We start from the raw sequence: 21133 nt of genomic DNA on the forward strand, positions 1-21133 counted from the left end.
CTCTAAATATGATTAAGCGCTAAATACTACCCTAAGATTCCAGGAGTATAAAAATCTTTTCAGATTTTTTTTAAAGGAAAAAAATGGGCAATTGTTCCACACTGTCCATGAAAAGCTAACTCGTGCACTCTTCTGTTCAGAATCTGGAACTACAGTTACTGCCTTCTGAAATGCAAAACATAAATGAAGCCAACTGATTAAATATGTACATAGATATAACAGAATTGTTATTAAATAATCATTACACAATACTGTACATGCACTCTGTAGTCTCTTTAGCAGTTCCTTACCTTCATCTCTTGAATGGGTGGAATGGAGAAGGTTGCCATGTATACAGTATTCCATTTATATATTCCCTTTATATTTTACCACCTTTGCTTTAAACATTATTTAGAAGCGGTACAAGAAAGCTTGGTGGGAAGTTAACAAATAGGGTTGCCACCATTTTTAACAGTCACATTATCTGGATAGGGAGAACCTTGCCACAGTTATCCATGCTCTGATAACCTCTAGATTGGACTACTGTAATGCACTCTACGTAGGGTTACCTCTGAAGACGGTTCGGAAACTTCAGCTGGTGCAGAATGCTGCGGCCAGAGTTCTTACTGGGACAAAAAAAATTGATCATATAACACCTGTCCTGGCCCAGCTGCACTGGCTACCAATATGTTTCCGGGCCAGATTCAAAGTGTTGGTTCTTACCTATAAAGCCCTTAACGGCATCGGACCGCAATACCTGGCGGAACGCCTCTCCCGCTATGTACCTACCCGGTCGCTGCGCTCGACGTCGAAGGCCCTTCTCCGTGTCCCAACGCATAGGGAGGCACGGAGAACGATAACTAGAGCTAGGGCCTTCTCAGTGGTGGCCCCCGAACTATGGAACGCCCTCCCCGATGAGATATGCCTGGCACCTTCTTTGTTATCTTTTCGGCGCCAGGTAAAGACCTACCTCTTCGCCCAGGCATTTTAAAAATTTAAAAATTTGAATTTAAAATTGAAAATTTTTAATTATGTTTTATTGTGTATTGTATTTACATCCACTTGTATTTTAACCTGTTTTATTATGCTGTACACCGCCCTGGGAGCTTATTGCTATAGGGCGGTCTAAAAATGTAATAAAATAAATAAATAAATAAATAATTTATTTAGGTATTTTTATATTGCCTTTTCTATAGCATCCCAGGATGGTATACAAAGGTATATACAAATTAAACAAGTTAAAACAGTAAAAATAACTAAATATCCACAAATATAATACAGTAATGCATATAAATGAAGGCGGCATTTGAATTGTTGCAGGTTAGAAATTGCATCACAGGAATATTCATCTAGTATTCATGGGAACATAGGAAGCTGTGTTATAATAAGTCAGACCATTGGTCCATCTAGCCAATGTCTATTGTCTGCACTGACTGACAGCAGCTCTCCAGGACTTCAGACAGGGCTTATCCACATCCACTCAACCTGAATCTTTTGCATGAAAAGCATGCACTCTATTTATGAACTTCGCTCTTCTCTAGAAATCTAGCATGGTCCTATAAGCTCTGTTTTAAGATTCTTCAGCATCATGAGACCCGTGTCAACATTCATGAACGAATTCCTTCAGTTTTAGGAAGCTTTCAGTTTCAGAGCACTTTTGTTCATAAACCTCAAAGCTTCTGATTCCCCCCTCCCCTCGTAGTGATTACTAGGGAAAGAGCAGCAGTGGGGTTTGGGGGAACACCCTTTTCAGTACATCTCACTGACCGCGAGAGGTGCTTGTGTACCTTTAAGCAAAAGTAACTCCGAATGAATTCAGGCTGCAACCCTATACATGACCAACCTGATGCCCTCCAGATGTTTTGCACAATTCCTATCAGCCCCAGCCAGCCAGGGCCCTGGGAGCTGTAGTCTAAAACATCTGGAAGGCACCAGATTGGCCAAGGCTGCTATACATTTCACCCAGAAGTAGGTCCCATTAGGACTCATATTTAAATAAACTGTGCTTCACTGTTAACGGGCATAACTATCGCCATATTATTTATGACATTTGTATCTCCCCTGCCTCTTCCTAGAAGAAACTCAGGGCGGTGTGTGTAGGGTTCCGCTTTGGCTCATTGGCACTGCCGTGGAATCCGGCTTTCGAGAACGCCGCCCTCCCATCTCACCCCGCTCCCGAGAGACGTAAACGACCACGCGACCAACGCCAGCTAAACCTAAAAGTGTGTGTAGGGTTCCGCTTTGGCTCATTGGCACTGCCGTGGAATCCGGCTTTCGAGAACGCCGCCCTCCCATCTCACCCCGCTCCCGAGAGACGTAAACGACCACGCGACCAACGCCAGCTAAACCTAAAAGCGCTCCAGCTACTCGGCGAGCTCACGCACGCGCTGTAGGGAGGAGGACGTCAGTTCCGTTACGGCAAAAGCAAGCGCCGGAAATGGTTCCTTCTTACTAACGGGCTTGGGTCTGGTGTAGGGTGTATAGCCGCTTGGTCGAGTGGTTCTTGTTGAAAAGGCAGGCTGGCACCATGGTGGAGGTAAGATGGAGCTTTTTTTGCTGTGTTTCCTTTCGCGTGGTGGTAATAGTGAGACTGCCGAGACTCATTTACCGGTGGCGCGACGAGTTAAGGGCCTTTTCGCTGTTTCCCGCTCCTTTTGGGGATTGCTGTCTCCCGAAAGGTAGTCCTTAAAACAAAATCTGCTGGATGGAGCGGTTTTTTGTCTTTGGTCTGGGTGTAGACCTGGGTCTGATTGTCTCTATCTGCCTTCAACTTTGGCTGTGCCTCAGAAGGGAATGGGCCAGGACTTGTGTGTGCCAGCGAGACTGAGGAGTTGGGACAGTGCTGGTGAAACTCCTTTCTTATGCTAGCTTGGAGAAGGGAATTCTAAAGTGGTTTGGAAAACGATGTAAAGATGTAAATCATGTGTTTTCACAAATCCGACATGTCTTAAGACAGGTAATCAAATAATATCAAGATGAAAATTGCATCAGTAGAAAGCAATAATAAAAAATAGAAACGGAAGCCGCCAGCCATAGGTTGCTTTCTTGCACATGTTACAAATGATTGACTTACAAAGAATTCTCATTCACCTAAGCAGGCAAAAATTTGAAATAGCTCTCTCTTTCAGATATAATGCAGAAGTCCTAGGTTCAGTTCCCAGTATAGGCCTGAGAATGTCCCCCATCCAAAACACTGGAGAACTGCTGCCAGTCAATGTAGACAATACAGAGCTAGATGGACCAATGAGCTTACTTGATACAAGGTAGCTTCCTATGTTCCTGTTCTGCATGTAGGTCTCCTCCAAATGTCCTTACTGGAAGGGCTGCAACTCAGTGGTAGAGCATGTGCCTTCCATGCAGAAGATCCCACCTTTAGTCTTCGGTATCTCTAGATAGAGCTGAGGAGACTCCTGCCTGAAACCCTGCAGAGCTGCTGCCAGTCAGTGTAGACTAGCCTTTCCCAACCTTTGGGTCCTCAGATGTTGCTAGGCTACTGTTCCATAATTCCCAACCATTGGCCATGCTGACTGGGGCTGATGGGAGTTGTAGTCCAGAAACATCTGGGGACCCAGAGGTTGGGAAAAGCTGGTGTAGCCAATACTCAGCTAGATGGACCAATGGCCTGACTCAGTATAAGGCAGCTTTCAATGCCCCCTTCCTCTGGAGATATAGAGTGAAGGACTGTTTATCTCTTTTGCGTAAGGAGACAAAATAGTAGGTCCAAACAGTTCACTGGAAGAGCAGAAAGTGCCCTGCCCAGTTCCTGACATCTACGTATAAAAAGCATCACTGGTAGCAGGTCTGGGAAACCTTGAATTCAGAAAGTGACCTGCCCAGTCCCTGACATCTACAGATAAAAAGCATCAGTGGTAGCAGGTCTGGGAAACCAATAGGGTCTGAAACTGTGGAGTAAAGGCAATATACATACAGTCAACTCATTTCCTTGGATACTAGCAAAAAAGACTTGGTGTTTTTCTATACTTAAAAATAAATAGTATAGGAACATAGGAAGCTGACTTATATCAATTGTACGTCTAGCTCAGCATTGCCTACACTGACTGGCAGTGGCTGTCCAGAGTTTCAGGCAGGAGTCTCTCTTAGCCCTACCTGGAGATGCCTGGGATCTAACCTGGAATCTTCTACATGCAAGGCAGATGCTGTACCACACAGCTATGGTGTTTCTCCTAAATAAGTATAACACTATTGAACTTTTGTTTACTTATTGCCACCCGGCGCTCTTTTGGGAGGAAATGCAGGATATAAATTGAACAAATAATAAATAATATTATTCCTAAAAAGTCACAGGCAAACTACATGTCCTCTTGAAAATGGATGCAGCAATGTTAGAAAATGGGTAAGGCTAGGCTTCAGTCCTAGTGGGTAGTGCTTGTTAGTACCCAATTTAAGCTTACTTTTATGGCCATAACTCTCCATAAAAGCTGCATTTATCCCCCAAGTCTGTTTCTTTGTATAATGGGATGTCTGTGGTAAGGCATGTATGCATTCCAAAGTTTTGTGTTGCTATTTTTTGATTCTTCAAAGACCTGTCAACTAGCAGCTTTCACTACAGTTGATGATGATAGTATCCTTCTGAGGTGACCATCTGAGCTGGATATTGGGGGTAGTGCTGATAGGGTTATTCTGGATTCCTCTTTCACACAAAGAGGCTGGATACACGTGTTAGTGCTATAAGCAGTCTTTTACTCAGACGTTGCACAAAGTAAACAGAAGATAACAGCAAACGCTTGATACATACAGTCAAACAGTTTATATACAGTAGCACAGCCAGAGGTTCTGCATCCTTTTGCTTTCCCAGCAGCACGACCAGTCCTCATCAGACTTGCAGCGTTTAACTCAGACAGTGAGCAGTCCGCGGGTGTGTGGAGAGATACGGAGAACATCAGCACCCATTAGCACTGTGTTGCTTTCCTCCTTTTATTGCTCCAGCACTCAGGATGACTAGGTGTGTTCCCACCCTTAATTAATCACACCTGATGCTTATCTTCGCTCCTGTGGCCATTAACTCTTCACGGACAGAGTTCCCTTGTAAAACAAATACTCACATACATCAACATACCCCTCCTTTTTACAATGGAACGGAGGTGCCAAGTCACATTTTTCCTTTGTTAATCATACCTAACTGCTTCATAAACTCTTCATGCTTTTCTGTGGCAAGGGGTTTTGTAAACATGTCAGCAAGCATCATATTAGTGGGACAGTAACGTAAGGTCACTAAGCGTTGTTGAACACAGTCCCTTACATGATGATAACGTATATGAACGTGCTTAGTCCTATTATTCCCTGTGTTTGTATCTGCCAACTTTATACATGCCTGGTTGTCTTCAAATACAGTAAACGGTGTTTTCACAGTTATTTTTACATCAGATAACAATTGTTTAAATCAAAGAAGAGTATTGCATGCAGCTGATAGGCTGGCATATTCAGCTTCGGTACTGGATATTGCAACCACTCCTTGTTTAAGCTGTGCCAATCGATTAAGGAGTCACGATATAGTATCACAATACCCGAAGTTGACTTCCTGCTTCTTTCATCTGCTGCGTGATCAGCATCAACATAACAAATTACATCATTTTTTCCATTAGCTGATAAATACATACATTTATGCAGAGTTCCCTTTAAATACCTGAGCAGTCTTTTAACACTATTCCAGTCCTTTTGGGCTGGTTCTTCCACTCTTCTACAGCGTTGCTTATATCAGGTCTTGTAACGTTTGCAATATAGAGTAATGTTCCAATAATACTTCTATATAACTTGGGGTTATCAAATGGTGTTTCTTCCTTTTCCTTTTGAAACGTTAGCGTCATTGGTGTTTTTACTGGTCTGCAGTCATGCATGTTACACTGTAGCAAGAGCTGTTCTATTTTATTTCTTTGATGGAGAACAAAGCTTCCATCAGTTTCTCTTTCGAGTTCTATGCCTAGATAGTGTTTTACATGTCCAAGGCTTTTTAGCTCAACATCCTTTGACAACTGAGTCTCGAATTTCTTCTTGTCCTGCTCTGATTGGCATATCAGGAGAATATCATCCACAAATAATAAGCAACAATGAACATTCTGTCCATCCTGTTTTACATATAGACAGGGATCAGCAATACTTTGCTTGAAATCCATTGCTTTTAACAGTTGGTCTATCTTAGTGTTCCAACATCTAGCGCTCTGTTTTAATCCATAAATGGATTTGTTTAACTTACATACTAACGTTGGATCTTTAATGAAACTAGGGGGTTGTTCCATGTATAACGTTTCTTCTAATTCTCCATAAAGAAAAGCTGTCTTAACATCAAAATGAAAAACTTGCAATTGCTTTATGGCTGCTAATTTCAATAGAAGTCTTATTGTCTCATGTTTTATCACTGGTGCAAAAACGGTATCATAGTCATCCCCATACTTTTGACTATATCCTTTTGCAACCAAACGTGCTCTATATCTTTCCATGTTGCCATCTGCATTTCTTTTTATTTTATAGATCCATTTGCATCCTATTGCCTTCTACCTGGGGGTAATGGAGTTAATGTCCAAGTAGAATTCTGTGTCATGGCATTGATCTCATCTTCCATGGCTGTTTTCCAGTTTTGGGCTAATGCAGGGGGTAGTTTTTCTATATTCTGAAATGTATCAGGTTCTCTTGTGATATATTCTGACTTGGCAGTGCTAATTATGAATCTGTCAGGTGGTTTCCCAAAATTTGATCTCTCTGATCTCCTAAGGGCTATTGGGGAAGGGCTTGTTACTGGGTGTATTTCGGCTTCTTCCCCCTCCTCATTCTGCACTTCATCAGATTCTTCTGCTTCACTTATTTCTTCCTGCTTTATCTTGAGTTCTTGCCTGTCAGATTGGCTAGGCTTCTCCATTTGTAAATTTACCTCTGTAAATTGTCCTACTTCTTTCCAGTTCTGTTCATAAGCCTTTACACTTCTACTGACTATGTCTTTTTTCAGATGGTAACCACATTCTATAATAAGCATTTTCAAATCCTACAAGAATTCCCTTTTTTGCTCTTGGTGCTATTTTTCCTTTTCTTTTTATTTTTGGAATATGTATCCAACACTCAGAACCAAACGTTTTTAAGTGATTCAATTTTGGTTTATTGCCATGAAATACCTCAAATGGTGTGGTATTGATAGCACTGGCATATAATCTATTCTGAATATAATTAGCATACGTAATGCATTCACCCCAGAATGATATAGGAAGTGGTAAGTCATTGATCATTGCCCTCACCATATCCTGCAAGTACCTATTTCTCCTTTCAGAAATCCCATTCTGAGATGGGGAGTAAGGTGCTGTTAATGCATGTCTAATCCCTTTTTCAGTTAAGAATTGTTCAAATGTGTCTACAGTAAATTCTCCTCCTCTATCAGTCAATAAACCAGCTGTTTTCTTATTGTATTTTGCCTCAATCCATTTCACAAAATTTCTGAACGTTTGTTCAGCATCCCCTTTTCTTTTTAACAAGTAAACAAAACCAAAACGTGAGAAGTCATCAACAATTATCATATAGTATCTAGCTCCTCCTATGGTTTTTGGAAATGGGCCTGCTAGATCCATGTGTAGCAACTCAAAAATTCTTTTGGTGCTTCTATCACATGTTTTTGGAATGGGGGCTGTTGTTGCTTTTTGCTCATTACATATCTCACATTCCATAAAAGAGTTACATGGCTTTAATTTCATGTCTGCACTCAATTGTGGCATTCTAGTTATGGTTCTAAAGTTTGCATGCCCAAACCTCTTGTGATAAAGATGTACACAGTTATCATGTGGTGGTTTGTTGGTGATTTCATTTGCCATTACATTGTTGTGAGTGTTTATACTGTTATCCTCCACTGTATACAATGCTTCTTCTAGCTTTCCTACTGCACACAACTGTGTCCCTTTCAGGATCTTACATGTCTTAGCATTAAATGTTACTGTGTAACCCATAGAGTCTAACTTGGAAACAGACATCAAATTGTTTTCTAACTGAGGAACAAACAAAACATCAGTTACAATAGTTCTTATACAGTTAACATAAATATTCCCTCTTCCTTCCACTTTTCTTCGTGTGCCATCTGCTAAGATAACATACTCACTTGTGGACACCAGGGATTGAAACAGTGCTCTGTCTTTGAATAGAAAATGAGTAGATCCAGAATCTACCACCCATTGTGTGGTAGCAGCCACGTCTGTACTTTGCTCTTGTGTTTTCACGAGGTGTACAGAAGAAAACTTTTTCCAGCGTTTTCCTTTTCCTGCAACGTCAGCACTCTGTTTAGCCTTCGGGCAATCTTTTTTGATGTGTTGTTCTGACCCACATTCATAACAGCGACACACTCCATATATTCTTGTTGTGTTGTTACCTTGACTTTCCTCTGTTGTAGCAGCTCTGCGCCTTTGTTTTGACTCGATTATCTTACTGTGTTCCTGTCTCCTTTCCCATTCCTGCAACAATTTCCCAGTGATGAATTCCAGGGTTAAATCTGCTTCTGCCATTGCCTCCATGGTGCAGATAAGAGTGTCCCAGGATTCGTCAAGGGACGAAAGTTTAATATACACTTGATGCAGAGGAGTGTAGGTCATTTCTCTTTCCTGTAAATCCGCAAACAAACTTTTCAGTGTCTTTAAATGGACCGGCATGGAGCCTCCTTTACTTAAACGTGTCTGATATAGACGCCTTGCTAAATAAACTTTGCTCCCAGCTGTTTTTCTAACATAAACATCTTTCAAAGCAGTCCAAACAGCTTTTGCAGTAGTCAGCCCTCTTATCATTGGCAATTGGCTGTCCTCCAAACCAAGAATGATAGTGGCCTTGGATCTCTCTTCTTTTTGAATCCATGCAGGGGAGGGATCATCTGGCGGTTCCTTATCTACAACATCCCATAAATCTTCCCTTCGAAGCAGCATTTCCATCTTCACTCTCCAACTTGCATAATTTCTCTCCGTCAACCGCTCTAACGGCATACCTGCACTTAAGGATATTGCCATTGTATTTTCTCTCTTGTCTTTGTGCACAACCACTAGTCTTCACTGCTAGCACTGGGGATCCTGGGCCCATAACCTTTGATAGGGTTACTCTGGATTCCTCTTTCACACAAAGAGGCTGGATACACGTGTTAGTGCTATAAGCAGTCTTTTACTCAGACGTTGCACAAAGTAAACAGAAGATAACAGCAAACGCTTGATACATACAGTCAAACAGTTTATATACAGTAGCACAGCCAGAGGTTCTGCGTCCTTTTGCTTTCCCAGCAGCACGACCAGTCCTCATCAGACTTGCAGCGTTTAACTCAGACAGTGAGCAGTCCGCGGGTGTGTGGAGAGATACGGAGAGCATCAGCACCCTTTAGCACTGTGTTGCTTTCCTCCTTTTATTGCTCCAGCACTCAGGATGACTAGGTGTGTTCCCACCCTTAATTAATCACACCTGATGCTTATCTTCGCTCCTGTGGCCATTAACTCTTCACGGACAGAGTTCCCTTCTAAAACAAATACTCACATACATCAACAAGTGCATGGTGGTGGTTCCACTACTATTTGGCTGGCCCCAGAAGGTGCCTCTTGGGAGCATTGATTGGCTCAATGGGTTCTCCAGTATGGGGCCCTATCTGTCCCCCATGTTGTTTAACATCTACCTGAAGCTGCTGAATGGAGTAATACGGAGTTTTGCAGTGAGTTGTCATCACTATGCTGATGACACACAGCAATATTTCTCTTTTTCAACATCTGTGAGGCAGTAGATGTGCTAAATCAATGCTTGGCCGTGATAAAGGTCTAGATGACGGCCAATAAACTGAAACCTAATTCAGACAAGATTGAGATGCTGTTGGGGGTGGTTTCTCACTCCACCTGAGTGGTGTGCAGCCTGCTGTAAATGGAGTCACACTGCCTCTGAAGGAGCAAGTTTGTAGATTGGGAATTCTCCTTAATCCATTGCTGTCACTTGAGGCACTGGTGGCCTTGGTGATGTGGCATGGCTTCTATTACCCTATCTGGACAGGGATAAATTGGCTATGGTTATCTAAGCTCTGGTAACCTCAAGATTAGACTAATGCAATGCGCTTTACGTGGTGTTGCCTTTGAAAATGGTTCTGAATCTTCAGTTAGTGCCAAACACAGCTGCCTGATTAACAGGTTCAAGGTGAACAGATCATATACCACCAATTCCGTTCCAGCTACACTGCCACCTGTATGGTTCCGAGCCCAATTCAAAGTGCTGGTTTTGATCTTTAAAGCTCTTTATGCCTCATGACTCCAATATATTCTGGAGCACCTCTCCTGATATAAACCCACTTGGACCCTTAGATCTTTATCTAGGGCCCTTCTCTGGGTCCCTCCTTTGAGGGAAGCTCTGAGGGTATGACTGGGGAGAGAGCCTTTTCAGCTGTGGCTCCGTGTCTGTGGAATGTGCTTCCCAGTGAGGTCTGCTTGGCACTTTCTCTGACATGGTGCCAGGGAAAGACTTATTTTTTCCCCCAGGCCTTTGATGGAGTGAGCTGATTCTGTTTTATTGTTAGTGCGCTGCCAAAGGTTCCTATGGCTCTTATGGGGGAAAGTCTGTTTTTTGTATATTGTATGAAAATATTAATATTTTACATGAATTTTTCTTTTTCTATAGTATAATGTATGTTTATGTTTTTAAATGTAAGTCACGGAGATCTTTTAGGTAACAAGCAACTAATATGTTTAATAAATCATCATAATAGCAAGTACTGAAAATCAACATAGGGCAGTCAATAGAATGAGGATCTCTGTTGTATTCATCTAGCCCATTGTATGAGGGATGTCAGTTACATGCTGGGTCATGGGCCAAGATAATCCCAAGATTATCCCAACATAAACCATGTTTGAGGATTAATTAATTGAGCAAACAGTTCTAGGGTATTTTTACTTTTCTGTCTATTCCTATCACTCAGGAAAAAAATAGTCACTGAAGAGGAGGGGGAAAGTTTTTTGTGACAAGGGGGTTACTGTTGACCCAGATCATTGTCAGCTCCTATATTTCAGTCCTTTCCAAGTACTACAGGTAATGCATTTGGGTGTTACAGAGACCTGGTTTGCATGCCATGTTAAGCCAAACTGTGGCTTAGAACAAACATGCAAGTTCCCAGAGAGGAGATTGTGGCTGCTGCTTTCTTCTACTGGTCCTCCAGCTTCTGCATAGCCATGAACTAAGCCATGGTTTGGTTTAGCCTGTCATCTGAACCCAGGATCATGGTTTGTCTGGAGGAAACAATCCATGAGCCTGGGTTTGGATGACATGCTAAGACAAACTATGGTTTAGTTCATGGCAGTGCAGCAGTGAAGGTGTTAAGCAGCCACAGTCTGCCCTCTGGGAATCCTCACACTTGCATGTTTGTGCTAAGCCATTGTTTGGCTTAACGTTACTTGTGGAGTAGCCTAATACTTGTGCTTGTCTGTAATGGACTGGATGTAGATGAACAAGCTGAAATGAAATCTGGACAAGACAGAGGTGGTGTTGGTGAGCAGAAATGCTAACCAGAATTGCGGTTGTTGGCTCACTCTGGATGGGGTTGCACTCCTCATGAAGAACATAAGAACATAAGAACATAAGAAGAGCCTGCTGGATCAGGCCAGTGGCCCATCTAGTCCAGCATCCTGTTCTCACAGTGGCCAACCAGGTGCCTGGGGGAAGCCTGCAAGCAGGACCCGAGTGCAAGAACACTCTCCCCTCCTGAGGCTTCCGGCAACTGGTTTTCAGAAGCATGCTGCCTCTGACTAGGGTGGCAGAGCACAGCCATCATGGCTAGTAGCCATTGATAGCCCTGTCCTCCATGAATTTGTCTAATCTTCTTTTAAAGCCATCCAAGCTGGTGGCCATTACTGCATCTTGTGGGAGCAAATTCCATAGTTTAACTATGCGCTGAGTAAAGAAGTACTTCCTTTTGTCTGTCCTGAATCTTCCAACATTCAGCTTCTTTGAATGTCCACGAGTTCTAGTATTATGAGAGAGGGAGAAGAACTTTTCTCTATCCACTTTCTCAATGCCATGCATAATTTTATACACTTCTATCATGTCTCCTCTGACCCGCCTTTTCTCTAAACTAAAAAGCCCCAAATGCTGCAACCTTTCCTCGTAAGGGAGTCGCTCCATCCCCTTGATCATTCTGGTTGCCCTCTTCTGAACCTTTTCCAACTCTATAATATCCTTTTTGAGATGAGGCGACCAGAACTGTACACAGTATTCCAAATGCGGCCGCACCGTAGATTTATACAACAGCATTATGATATCGGCTGTTTTATTTTCAATACCTTTCCTAATTATTGCTAGCATGGAATTTGCCTTTTTCACAGCTGCCGCACACTGGGTCGACATTTTCATCGTGCTGTCCACTACAACCCCGAGGTCTCTCTCCTGGTCGGTCACCGCCAGTTCAGACCCCATGAGCGTATATGTGAAATTCAGATTTTTTGCTCCAATATGCATAATTTTACACTTGTTTATATTGAATGGCATTTGCCATTTTTCCGCCCATTCACTCAGTTTGGAGAGGTCTTTTTGGAGCTCTTCGCAATCCCTTTTTGTTTTAACAACCCTGAACAATTTAGTGTCGTCAGCAAACTTGGCCACTTCACTGCTCACTCCTAATTCTAGGTCATTAATGAACAAGTTGAAAAGTACAGGTCCCAATACCGATCCTTGAGGGACTCCACTTTCTACAGCCCTCCATTGGGAGAACTGTCTGTTTATTCCTACTCTCTGCTTTCTACTTCTTAACCAATTCCTTATCCACAAGAGGACCTCTCCTCTTATTCCATGACTGCTAAGCTTCCTCAGAAGCCTTTGGTGAGGTACCTTGTCAAACGCTTTTTGAAAGTCTAAGTACACTATGTCCACTGGATCACCTCTATCTATATGCTTGTTGACACTCTCAAAGAATTCTAATAGGTTACTGAGACAGGACTTTCCCTTGCAGAAGCCATGCTGGCTCTGCTTCAGCAAGGCTTGTTCTTCTATGTGCTTAGTTAATCTAGCTTTAATAATACTTTCTACCAGTTTTCCAGGGACAGAAGTTAAGCTAACCGGCCTGTAATTTCCGGGATCCCCTCTGGATCCCTTTTTGAAGATTGGTGTTACATTTGCCACTTTCCAGTCCTCAGGCTGTGCGCAGGACGTGCGCAGTCTGGGAGTCCTCCTGGATCTGACCTTGCTGCTAGAAGATCAGGTAGCACCATTATCTAGGGGGGCTTTTGCTCAGTTTAGGCTGTTGTGCTAGCTGTGGTTCTATCTCGCTCAGATCTGACCACCCTCACGCATGCAATAGTCACCTTGCATTTGGATTAATGTAATGTGCTGCATGTGGGGCTGCCTTTGAAGACTGATCGGAAGCTTCATCTGGTTCAAAATGTGACCGCTAGGATGTTAACTAGGAAGAGCCACTTTGAACACATTAAGCCTGTGCTAAAAGGCTTCCAGTTTGCTTCCAAGTACAATTCAAGGTACTGGTTTTGACCTTTAAAGCCCTAAATGGTTTGGGACCTAGGTATCTGTCTGCCCGCTTTCCTCTCATTAGTCTTGTCCATTGCACGAGAGCCAGGGAAGAGGGCCTTTTGTGAGTGCCTACTGTATCTGAAGCCTGCCTGGTGAATATGTGCAACACAGCCTTCTCTGTTGTGGCCTCTATGGAATGCCCTCTCCTGTGAGGTATGATCAGCCCCCTTTCTTCTCATTTTTAGATGGCAGTTGAAGACCCATCCAAGCATTTGATTAATTTTTTACTCTTGTTGCCGCTTGATGTTTTTAAGCATTTTATGGATTTGTTTATGTATGTTTCTTTGTATGTTTTATGTTTTTAAATTTCTATATGGTTTTATGTATGCTTTGTATTTTTAAATCTATGTCATCCTCCTTGGGGCTCGCATTCTGGATGAGAGATAGACAATCAAAATAAATTTATTATTATTATTATTTATAAACTTCATGGTTGTCTATAATCTAATGAAAAACACAAGAGTAGGTGTACTGAAGTGCTTAAATTCACCAGCAACCCAGAGCTTTGTATAAGTGTAAGTACAAATGTAGCTCTGTGGTTTACAGATATTTTTGTAGGAGGTACAGCTAGGATTTCCTTCTGCACGGAGAGCTCCCTCTTGACATATTGGGATGGCTCAGGGCTTCCTCAGCATCTTTTATTTAATAGACTTCATTTTTTCTAATGCCAGAGTGGCTGAACTGAACAGGATGCCAACTCAGTGGCCGTGCACTGATACAAGCATGCTAGTCTCCACCTTGTGACAGTGCAGCTACAGGTTCAACCTCAGCATGGGTGCAAAGGCCTAAGAAGGCTGTGGGTGTAGCACCATACAAGGCTTGCACAGATCTTAAGTGAGTAGAAATGGGATGTGATGTAGGATGGGCAGTGCTACTTGGCAGCCTACTCATCATGCCAGATTTGGTATCTTACCTTGTAGCCCTGCAGATCTGTACTTCAAAAAGTTGTCTTGCAGGGCGAGTTAATACCAATACAAAGCCTTGTAGGATAAATAGCACCATGCTCCTTCTTCCAAAGGGACAAGAATACAAATAACATGTGCCACACACGCAACCTCCACATCCACATCTTCTCAGTGTGTCAGAACATGGGAGCAGGTCCCCTAAACAAAAGCTGGCTGCCACAGAGCAGAAAGTGCAGCACATCAGTGTTAAGGGACAAGAAAGAGTAAAGGATAAGATAAGCAAATGCAAGTGGCCATCTTCCTAGCTGGGGAATAAAATTGGACAACCTTCCAGTTGCATTCTTAAATTGCTGTTAAAATGATTAGAACAGACAGAAATTTTACTTTTGGTGCAGTGGAGTATGTAAGAAAAACAGCTTCACCTATATAGTGAACTGCTATTTAAGGAACAGCTGCATGGTACTAAATAACATTCTTTGTTATTAAAACTAGTTGGAGTTCCATGTGCGCACTCAAATGCTTCATGCGTCCACATATGATTTGGGGCACAAATGGGTTTAGTATGTGCTTTCATGCAGGAATAACTGAGTGGAACAAAAGTCTACATCCCATTACCACTGCATCCAAGTATGCCTCAGTTCCTTGGTCTGTCACCTTTGAAAATAAATCACCCCATGCTGTCCATAGCTGCTTTGTCACATAAAGAAGGTAGAAAACTCCAGTATTAAACTGGCTTACCAATGTATGATAACAGTAATAAACAGATTAATGTGGTTGCTGTAATAGCAATAACATCTGTTAACTTGATTAATCAAACAAGTAATAGTGAATTTGAGCCAACAAAAAGTGATCAATAATTCTCATGTTTAATGTTCTGTAAATAATATCCTCTACTCTGTTTGTTTTTATCCAGTTTTACGATGACAATATATTTAGAGGAATTCTGGCCTCTGAATATATATGAAGGGTGACTTGCCAGAAAGGAAGTGAAAAGCTTTTATGTCAGGGTTTGCACCTAGTTCATCTTAGGATGGAAGACAGACTGTTGACCAAAGCATTTGTCTGCCCTTGATCTTGACACTCTCCGGAAAGGGAGAAAGTTAACTTAATAGTTGATCTGGAAAGTATGGTCCTAGTTTTTAGCACTTAACATATTCTGTTGCAGAGTAAATAGCTACTTATATTTGGGAGCAAGAGCTAGTTTGCTTCCTTTTCTCATTTGTCTTTGGTACTTTGCCTTCTCTTTGATAGGGATTGGGGAGTAAGATAAGATACTTGTTCTAAAGGAAAACAACCAAGCTAACCATATTTGCATTAGTACTGTGCTGTTAGTCTAATTCATTTTATTAGGACCAACTAAAGCATTACAAAATTAGTAAACTTAACAATTAAGTGTTAGATTTTTTTCTAATTTGCACAACTTTTAAAAAAGTTAATATTTAATTTCCAATTTAGCATTTTAATGGCTATTATACTTTTATTTATTTTTAGGAAACATTTCCAAACTGGTTTATAAAAAAATTGAAAACAATTAAAACAAAAAATAAAATTGCATAACAATATCTAATAACAGTCAGTAAAGCAGTTTAAAAACATATCAGAAATGTTAGTCAAAACCGTGTGTGTTTTTATTATTTAGTAAACTTAGAGTTGGACCCAAAGTAGCGCTAAGGAAATGGATCCATCAGCACAAGGATTTCTGTATGCGCAACAGAACTTCCACCCTCTCTTCTCCCTGAGTACCCCAAAATCTGTTCTAGGGTTCCCCCAAACCTCTGGAGCAGATACAGGGAAACCGTGCAGGGAGTTCCGTTGCGCAAGTGGAAATCCTTGCACTGACAGGACATGCTAGTCGCATACTCTGATTGTCTGCTTTTTATTGGAATCCTTAAAGTGCCTCATAAAATACATAGATACATCAGCTATTTGGGGCACCATCCAACTATTTATGCTGGGCTGAGGGGAGGTGGACCTGCTGACTCAGCCAGGGGTCCTCCAGGGACGCCCAATCCAGTCTAGCAGAAGCTGGTGGAAGACCCAAAAAGGTCTTTCCCTTCCTGTTACCTTTCTAGCACATAGAAAGTGTCTAGAGTAGCATATGATTTCCTATACTCACTTGACATATGGGCTGTTATAAGGAGAGGTGATTCTTCCATTAATTGAGTAGTTTAAATCGGTTTGATAGGACTCTGGCTCTCTTTTCATCAGTCCTCTACAAATTGACAATAATGCTGGGGAAAACAGAAGGTAGTAGAAAAAGAGGAAGGCCAAACAAGAGATGGATTGATTCCATAAAGGAAGCCACAGACCTGAATTTACAAGATCTGAACAGGGTGGTTCATGACAGGTGCTCTTGGAGGTCGCTGATTCATAGAGTCGCCATAAGTCGTAATCGACTTGAAGGCACATAACAACAACAACAACAACAACAAGGAAGGAGAGCTTTCTCATGTTATGCTGAGCTTTCAAGCTGAAATTAGCATTTTGTGCTGTCTTCTGCCTGCTTCCAAACTAGCAAGATAATGAAGGCTCTCACCATTCTCTTCTGACTTGAGAGAGAAGGGTAGTTTCTCATATAGTTCTTAGCTTTGGATCAAATAGAAATGTATGAGGGACTTGGGCTGCGTCTGTCTGTTCCAGGACCCAGTGTGATATGAGAACCTCTCACTCCCCAACCTGAGTTCTCTGGCACATGTAAAGGATTTGAGGAAGAGAAGGGGGTCAGTGCTGACAATAACTTAATGGATGTCAAGCCAAGTCAATGTTTGTTGAGCCCTGTTTTTTATAGAATTGGAGTAGAAAAACAGGAAGACCAAACAAGAGATGGATTGATTCCATAAAGGAAGCAACAGACCTGAACTTAGAAGATCTGAACAGGGTGGTTTATAACAGATAATGCTGGAGGTTACTTATTCATAGGGTCACCATAAGTCATAATCGACTTGAAGGCATATAACAACAACAATTGCTAAAGATGTACCTGAAACTTTTCTCCTCTGTAGGAAGTGCAGAAGCACTCCGTGCACACCCTTGTGTTCAGGTCTTTGAAGAGAACTCATGACATGTTTGTGGCTGACAATGCAAAGCCAATATCTTTGGATGAAAGGAGGTAAGTAAGATTGCCATTAAGCTGCTATTTTGGAAGCTACAAACCAGTCATTACTCACCAACCCTGTTTAAGCACACTATGACTAATGCATGTAACTTAGAAATGAACTAGTTCTGGAGGGCTTACAGTCAGCATTGGATTGTGGTTACAAGGATGGGGGAAGAGGTTAAAATTAGGCTGTATTTCCCAACCATCCTAGTGCTTGAAACCTCGTTTATCTGTGGCAAAATGAAACATTGTCTGTCACAATATGTGGCTAAATTAACATCCACTGTGTTTATGCATAGTTATAAAAAATTATTTGGTGGGATTAGGGTAGCCAGAAATGCATCACCAAAAAAGGGGGAAAGGAGGACACAGAACTACATAAAACGTGTATATGCTAATTTATGTGTACAGATGTAAACTTAGAAACAAGGTCCATCTGGCAGTGGAATAGAAACCATGTGCCGAATAGATCCCCCTGCAGCCCCTTGGCACCAACAAAATCTGCTCTGGAGGCTTGGGGGACACTCTGGAGCACATTTGGGGAGTGTGGGGCAGCGGGCGAGGGAGAGGAAGGGAAGCCATGTGGCAGTAGCACGGCATTGGATGTTGCCTTATAATTTAAGTAGAAATACAGTTTTACCTCACCATAATGGGAATAACTGTGAGCAGATGATCTGTGTCCCTGCTCAGCCTACAGTTTAGGTGCTAACCATGGATGGGCAACTTCAAGGCCCTAGTTTTCCCTTCTTAGGATTGTTTATCTTTAACTTGGACTTTGCAGCCCTTTAAATAGAGGGCTTTTCTTTATAAAGTAGGACACATGGCCATCCATGGTGGGATGTATGTAAGTCAGATCTAGAAAATTATGAAATACAGTAGTATTCCTATTGTCTGGAATACAGGTACTCTGAATATGGAGCAAGCTGTGTCCCATCAGTGTAGTTCCATGTAAACATCAGTCCTGTTTATCTGGACTCCTGATCATATACCTTTTTAAAATGACTTTGTTATCATAACACAATGCATCAAAAATTACATGTTTTCTTGTACAGCCACAAAGTGAAGATGACAGTTAAACTACGTACAGAGTATGCTTCTGTGCTTCACATGCCTGTATTGAAAGAAAATGCTCGAGAGAAGGGTTCTCATGGTGTAATTGATTCATATGAACACAAGCAGTATCTTCAAAATCAAGGTATAGTGATAATTATAATTGTACATACTTGGATATTAGATATAGACACTTGGGCCCCACTTACAGAGAGTGAATTCTGCTCCACTTTCAGTTACCCTGTGGCTGCACAGATAAGGGCCCCAGTCAAATTTGGATTTTCTTTTTATCTTAATATCTTTAATATCCTGTATTTCTCTGCACTATAGCCTTTGGTGTAACCTCATTTTTTTTTTTTTGCAACAAACATAGCCTAACTTAATTAATGCATCCACTGTTCAGTCTTAAAATTATTACAGACTGCAGACACGGACTTTTCATTATGTGCAGTAACATCCATTTCTCCCCCCTCCCCCTCACTTTTTTGGGGAGGGGTGAGTGTTTGTTCTTGCTTAACATGCAGCCTGATTAAAGTTTTAATAAACTCGAAACTTGCTCACTTTCATTTTAGTTAGTCCTAATAAAAGTATTATGCTTTTGTTACCTTTGGTTTATTCCAAATACATGAATATGTGATAAGTGCTATTGTTGAAAGATATGAATTCCTCAGTTTCTTGTTAAGGGTATATGTGGCATGTAATGCATGTATTTACAAGCACAAACATTAACAGCAGTTCTTGTCATGCATGAACTCTAATGAAAATTGTACCAGGGTGTGTTTAGGAAGCCAAGTCATTGATATAATATTAATTAAATACTCAAATCTCTTGCTATCCAGGAGAAGATAATGAATATTTGATAACAGGAACACATCCATATCCCCCTGGACCTGGTGAGTAAGGTTTTGAATAAGTATATATTAGGTTTGGGTGAAACTGTGCTACTTTAGTATAAATTTTTAAGGAATACGTCTATTTATGAAGCTGGAGGATACAATACCAAAAAACTGAAGAGTATATGGACAGTAACTTTAATGCATGCTTATACATGTGAGTTATTATTATTATTATTATTAATTATCCTGCCCTTCCAACAGGAGCCCAGGGCAGCAAACAAAAGCACTAAAAACATTAAAACATCATAAAAACAAGCTTTAAAACAAAACATCTTCAAAACTGTTACTTAAAAAAAGCTATGAAAACATCTTTTAATATTAAAAACATTTTTAAAAAAGTTTAAGAACATATTAAAAAGCAATATAAATAATAATATTAATTGACTTGTGTGATTTTTGTCTGCATAATCACTGCTTACATGTTATAGTTGAGGTGTTGTGTTGTTTCCAGTGAGGGTTGAAATGTTTACAACATTTGTCATTATTCAGTCAGCTTTCTTGAAATGGAAGAAATTTACTTGTTCTTAGACATTTGGATATTGCGTCTTTGGCTATTGCTATAGTGTTGCATAGTGAAAGTTAACAAGAAGTATTTCCGTTTTGGAACATTTTGAACATAGGTGCTTAAGTGGGATTCCAAAGAATTTCATATTTCAAACTCAAATTTGATTTTTTTTATACTGAAGCTTTTGTTAAAGTATCAAAAGTTTCCAACAGAGCTTCACAAGTTGCCAAAATCTAGTTGCACAAACTTCATTCAGTTCGCACATTATATTTTTTATGGGTACCTTTTGTCAGCAAGAATTGACTAAGTAATTAGTAGTTAACAAAGTATTTTAATTTAATGTTAAGATTATCATAACTGAGTGTATTTTCTCTTTCACAAGGAGTGGCTTTGACTGCAGACACTAAAATTCAGAGGATGCCTAGTGAATCAGCAGCTCAGTCGTTAGCTGTGGTGCTGCCACCTTCTCAATCCAAGTAATTATATTCTATTAAAAATAAAATCACCCTGGATTTTTAACTGATTATTTTTTCAAGTTAGCTGAACTATTTAAATCTGTATTGATTAAAGCACAATAATGCCCTCAGTCTTAATTTGAACTTTTGTAATTGCTCATAGATGCTATGTTAATTTTGATATCCTCATCTGTTTTTCTATATCATGTTTAAACTTAAGAACTGAATGTTGTCTGATTGGATTAGACTAGAGACCTTTCCCTTGTACAGTTGATCAGTGCTGTTAGCTGTGATGCTATCTATCACCTCTTTGGGGAGGTGAGAAGAGAAAAGGGACTTTGGATCAGGGGGAGATGGGGAGTCAGCATTCATATGTGTTCAGATGTCCATTTCTGAGTGAACTAGACTTTGCAGGATCTTCTGGTGAGAGCTGGTTTGGAAGGATTTCAGCTGTGAGCCAGGAAGTCCTCGCTCAAATTTCACCTGAACTCACTAAGCATATAATTACAAGCATGTTTACTCAGAAGTGAGTCCCGGTGAATTCAGTGGGACTTTCTATCTAGTAGATGTGCTTAGGTTTGCAGCCTAAATGACCTGACTATTCACAACTTTCATCTACTATATGGGAACAATAATACTGACCAACCTTACAGGACTGTTCTAAGAATAACAGAAAATGTATATGATGCTCTTTGAACCCTTGAAATGTTGTCTGTGATTAATAGGTATTGTCATTATCA

General features: G+C 41.0%; 1 protein-coding gene across 1 annotated transcript in view; it reads left to right on the forward strand.

Moving 5' to 3' along the window:
• The first annotated feature begins 2060 nt into the window (after positions 1-2060).
• PLRG1 (pleiotropic regulator 1) overlaps positions 2061-21133 on the forward strand; it is a 35930-nt gene continuing 16857 nt past the window's right edge. Inside the window, exons 1-5 of the mRNA XM_061584514.1 lie at positions 2061-2515; positions 17393-17499; positions 18540-18682; positions 19377-19430; positions 20321-20414. Of these exons, the coding sequence (XP_061440498.1) occupies positions 2507-2515; positions 17393-17499; positions 18540-18682; positions 19377-19430; positions 20321-20414 (407 nt within the window). The 5' untranslated portion in view covers positions 2061-2506. The remainder of the gene's footprint in view (positions 2516-17392; positions 17500-18539; positions 18683-19376; positions 19431-20320; positions 20415-21133) is intronic.

The sequence above is a fragment of the Rhineura floridana genome, chromosome 9, assembly GCF_030035675.1.
Source record: "Rhineura floridana isolate rRhiFlo1 chromosome 9, rRhiFlo1.hap2, whole genome shotgun sequence".
Lineage (NCBI taxonomy): Eukaryota > Metazoa > Chordata > Lepidosauria > Squamata > Rhineuridae > Rhineura > Rhineura floridana.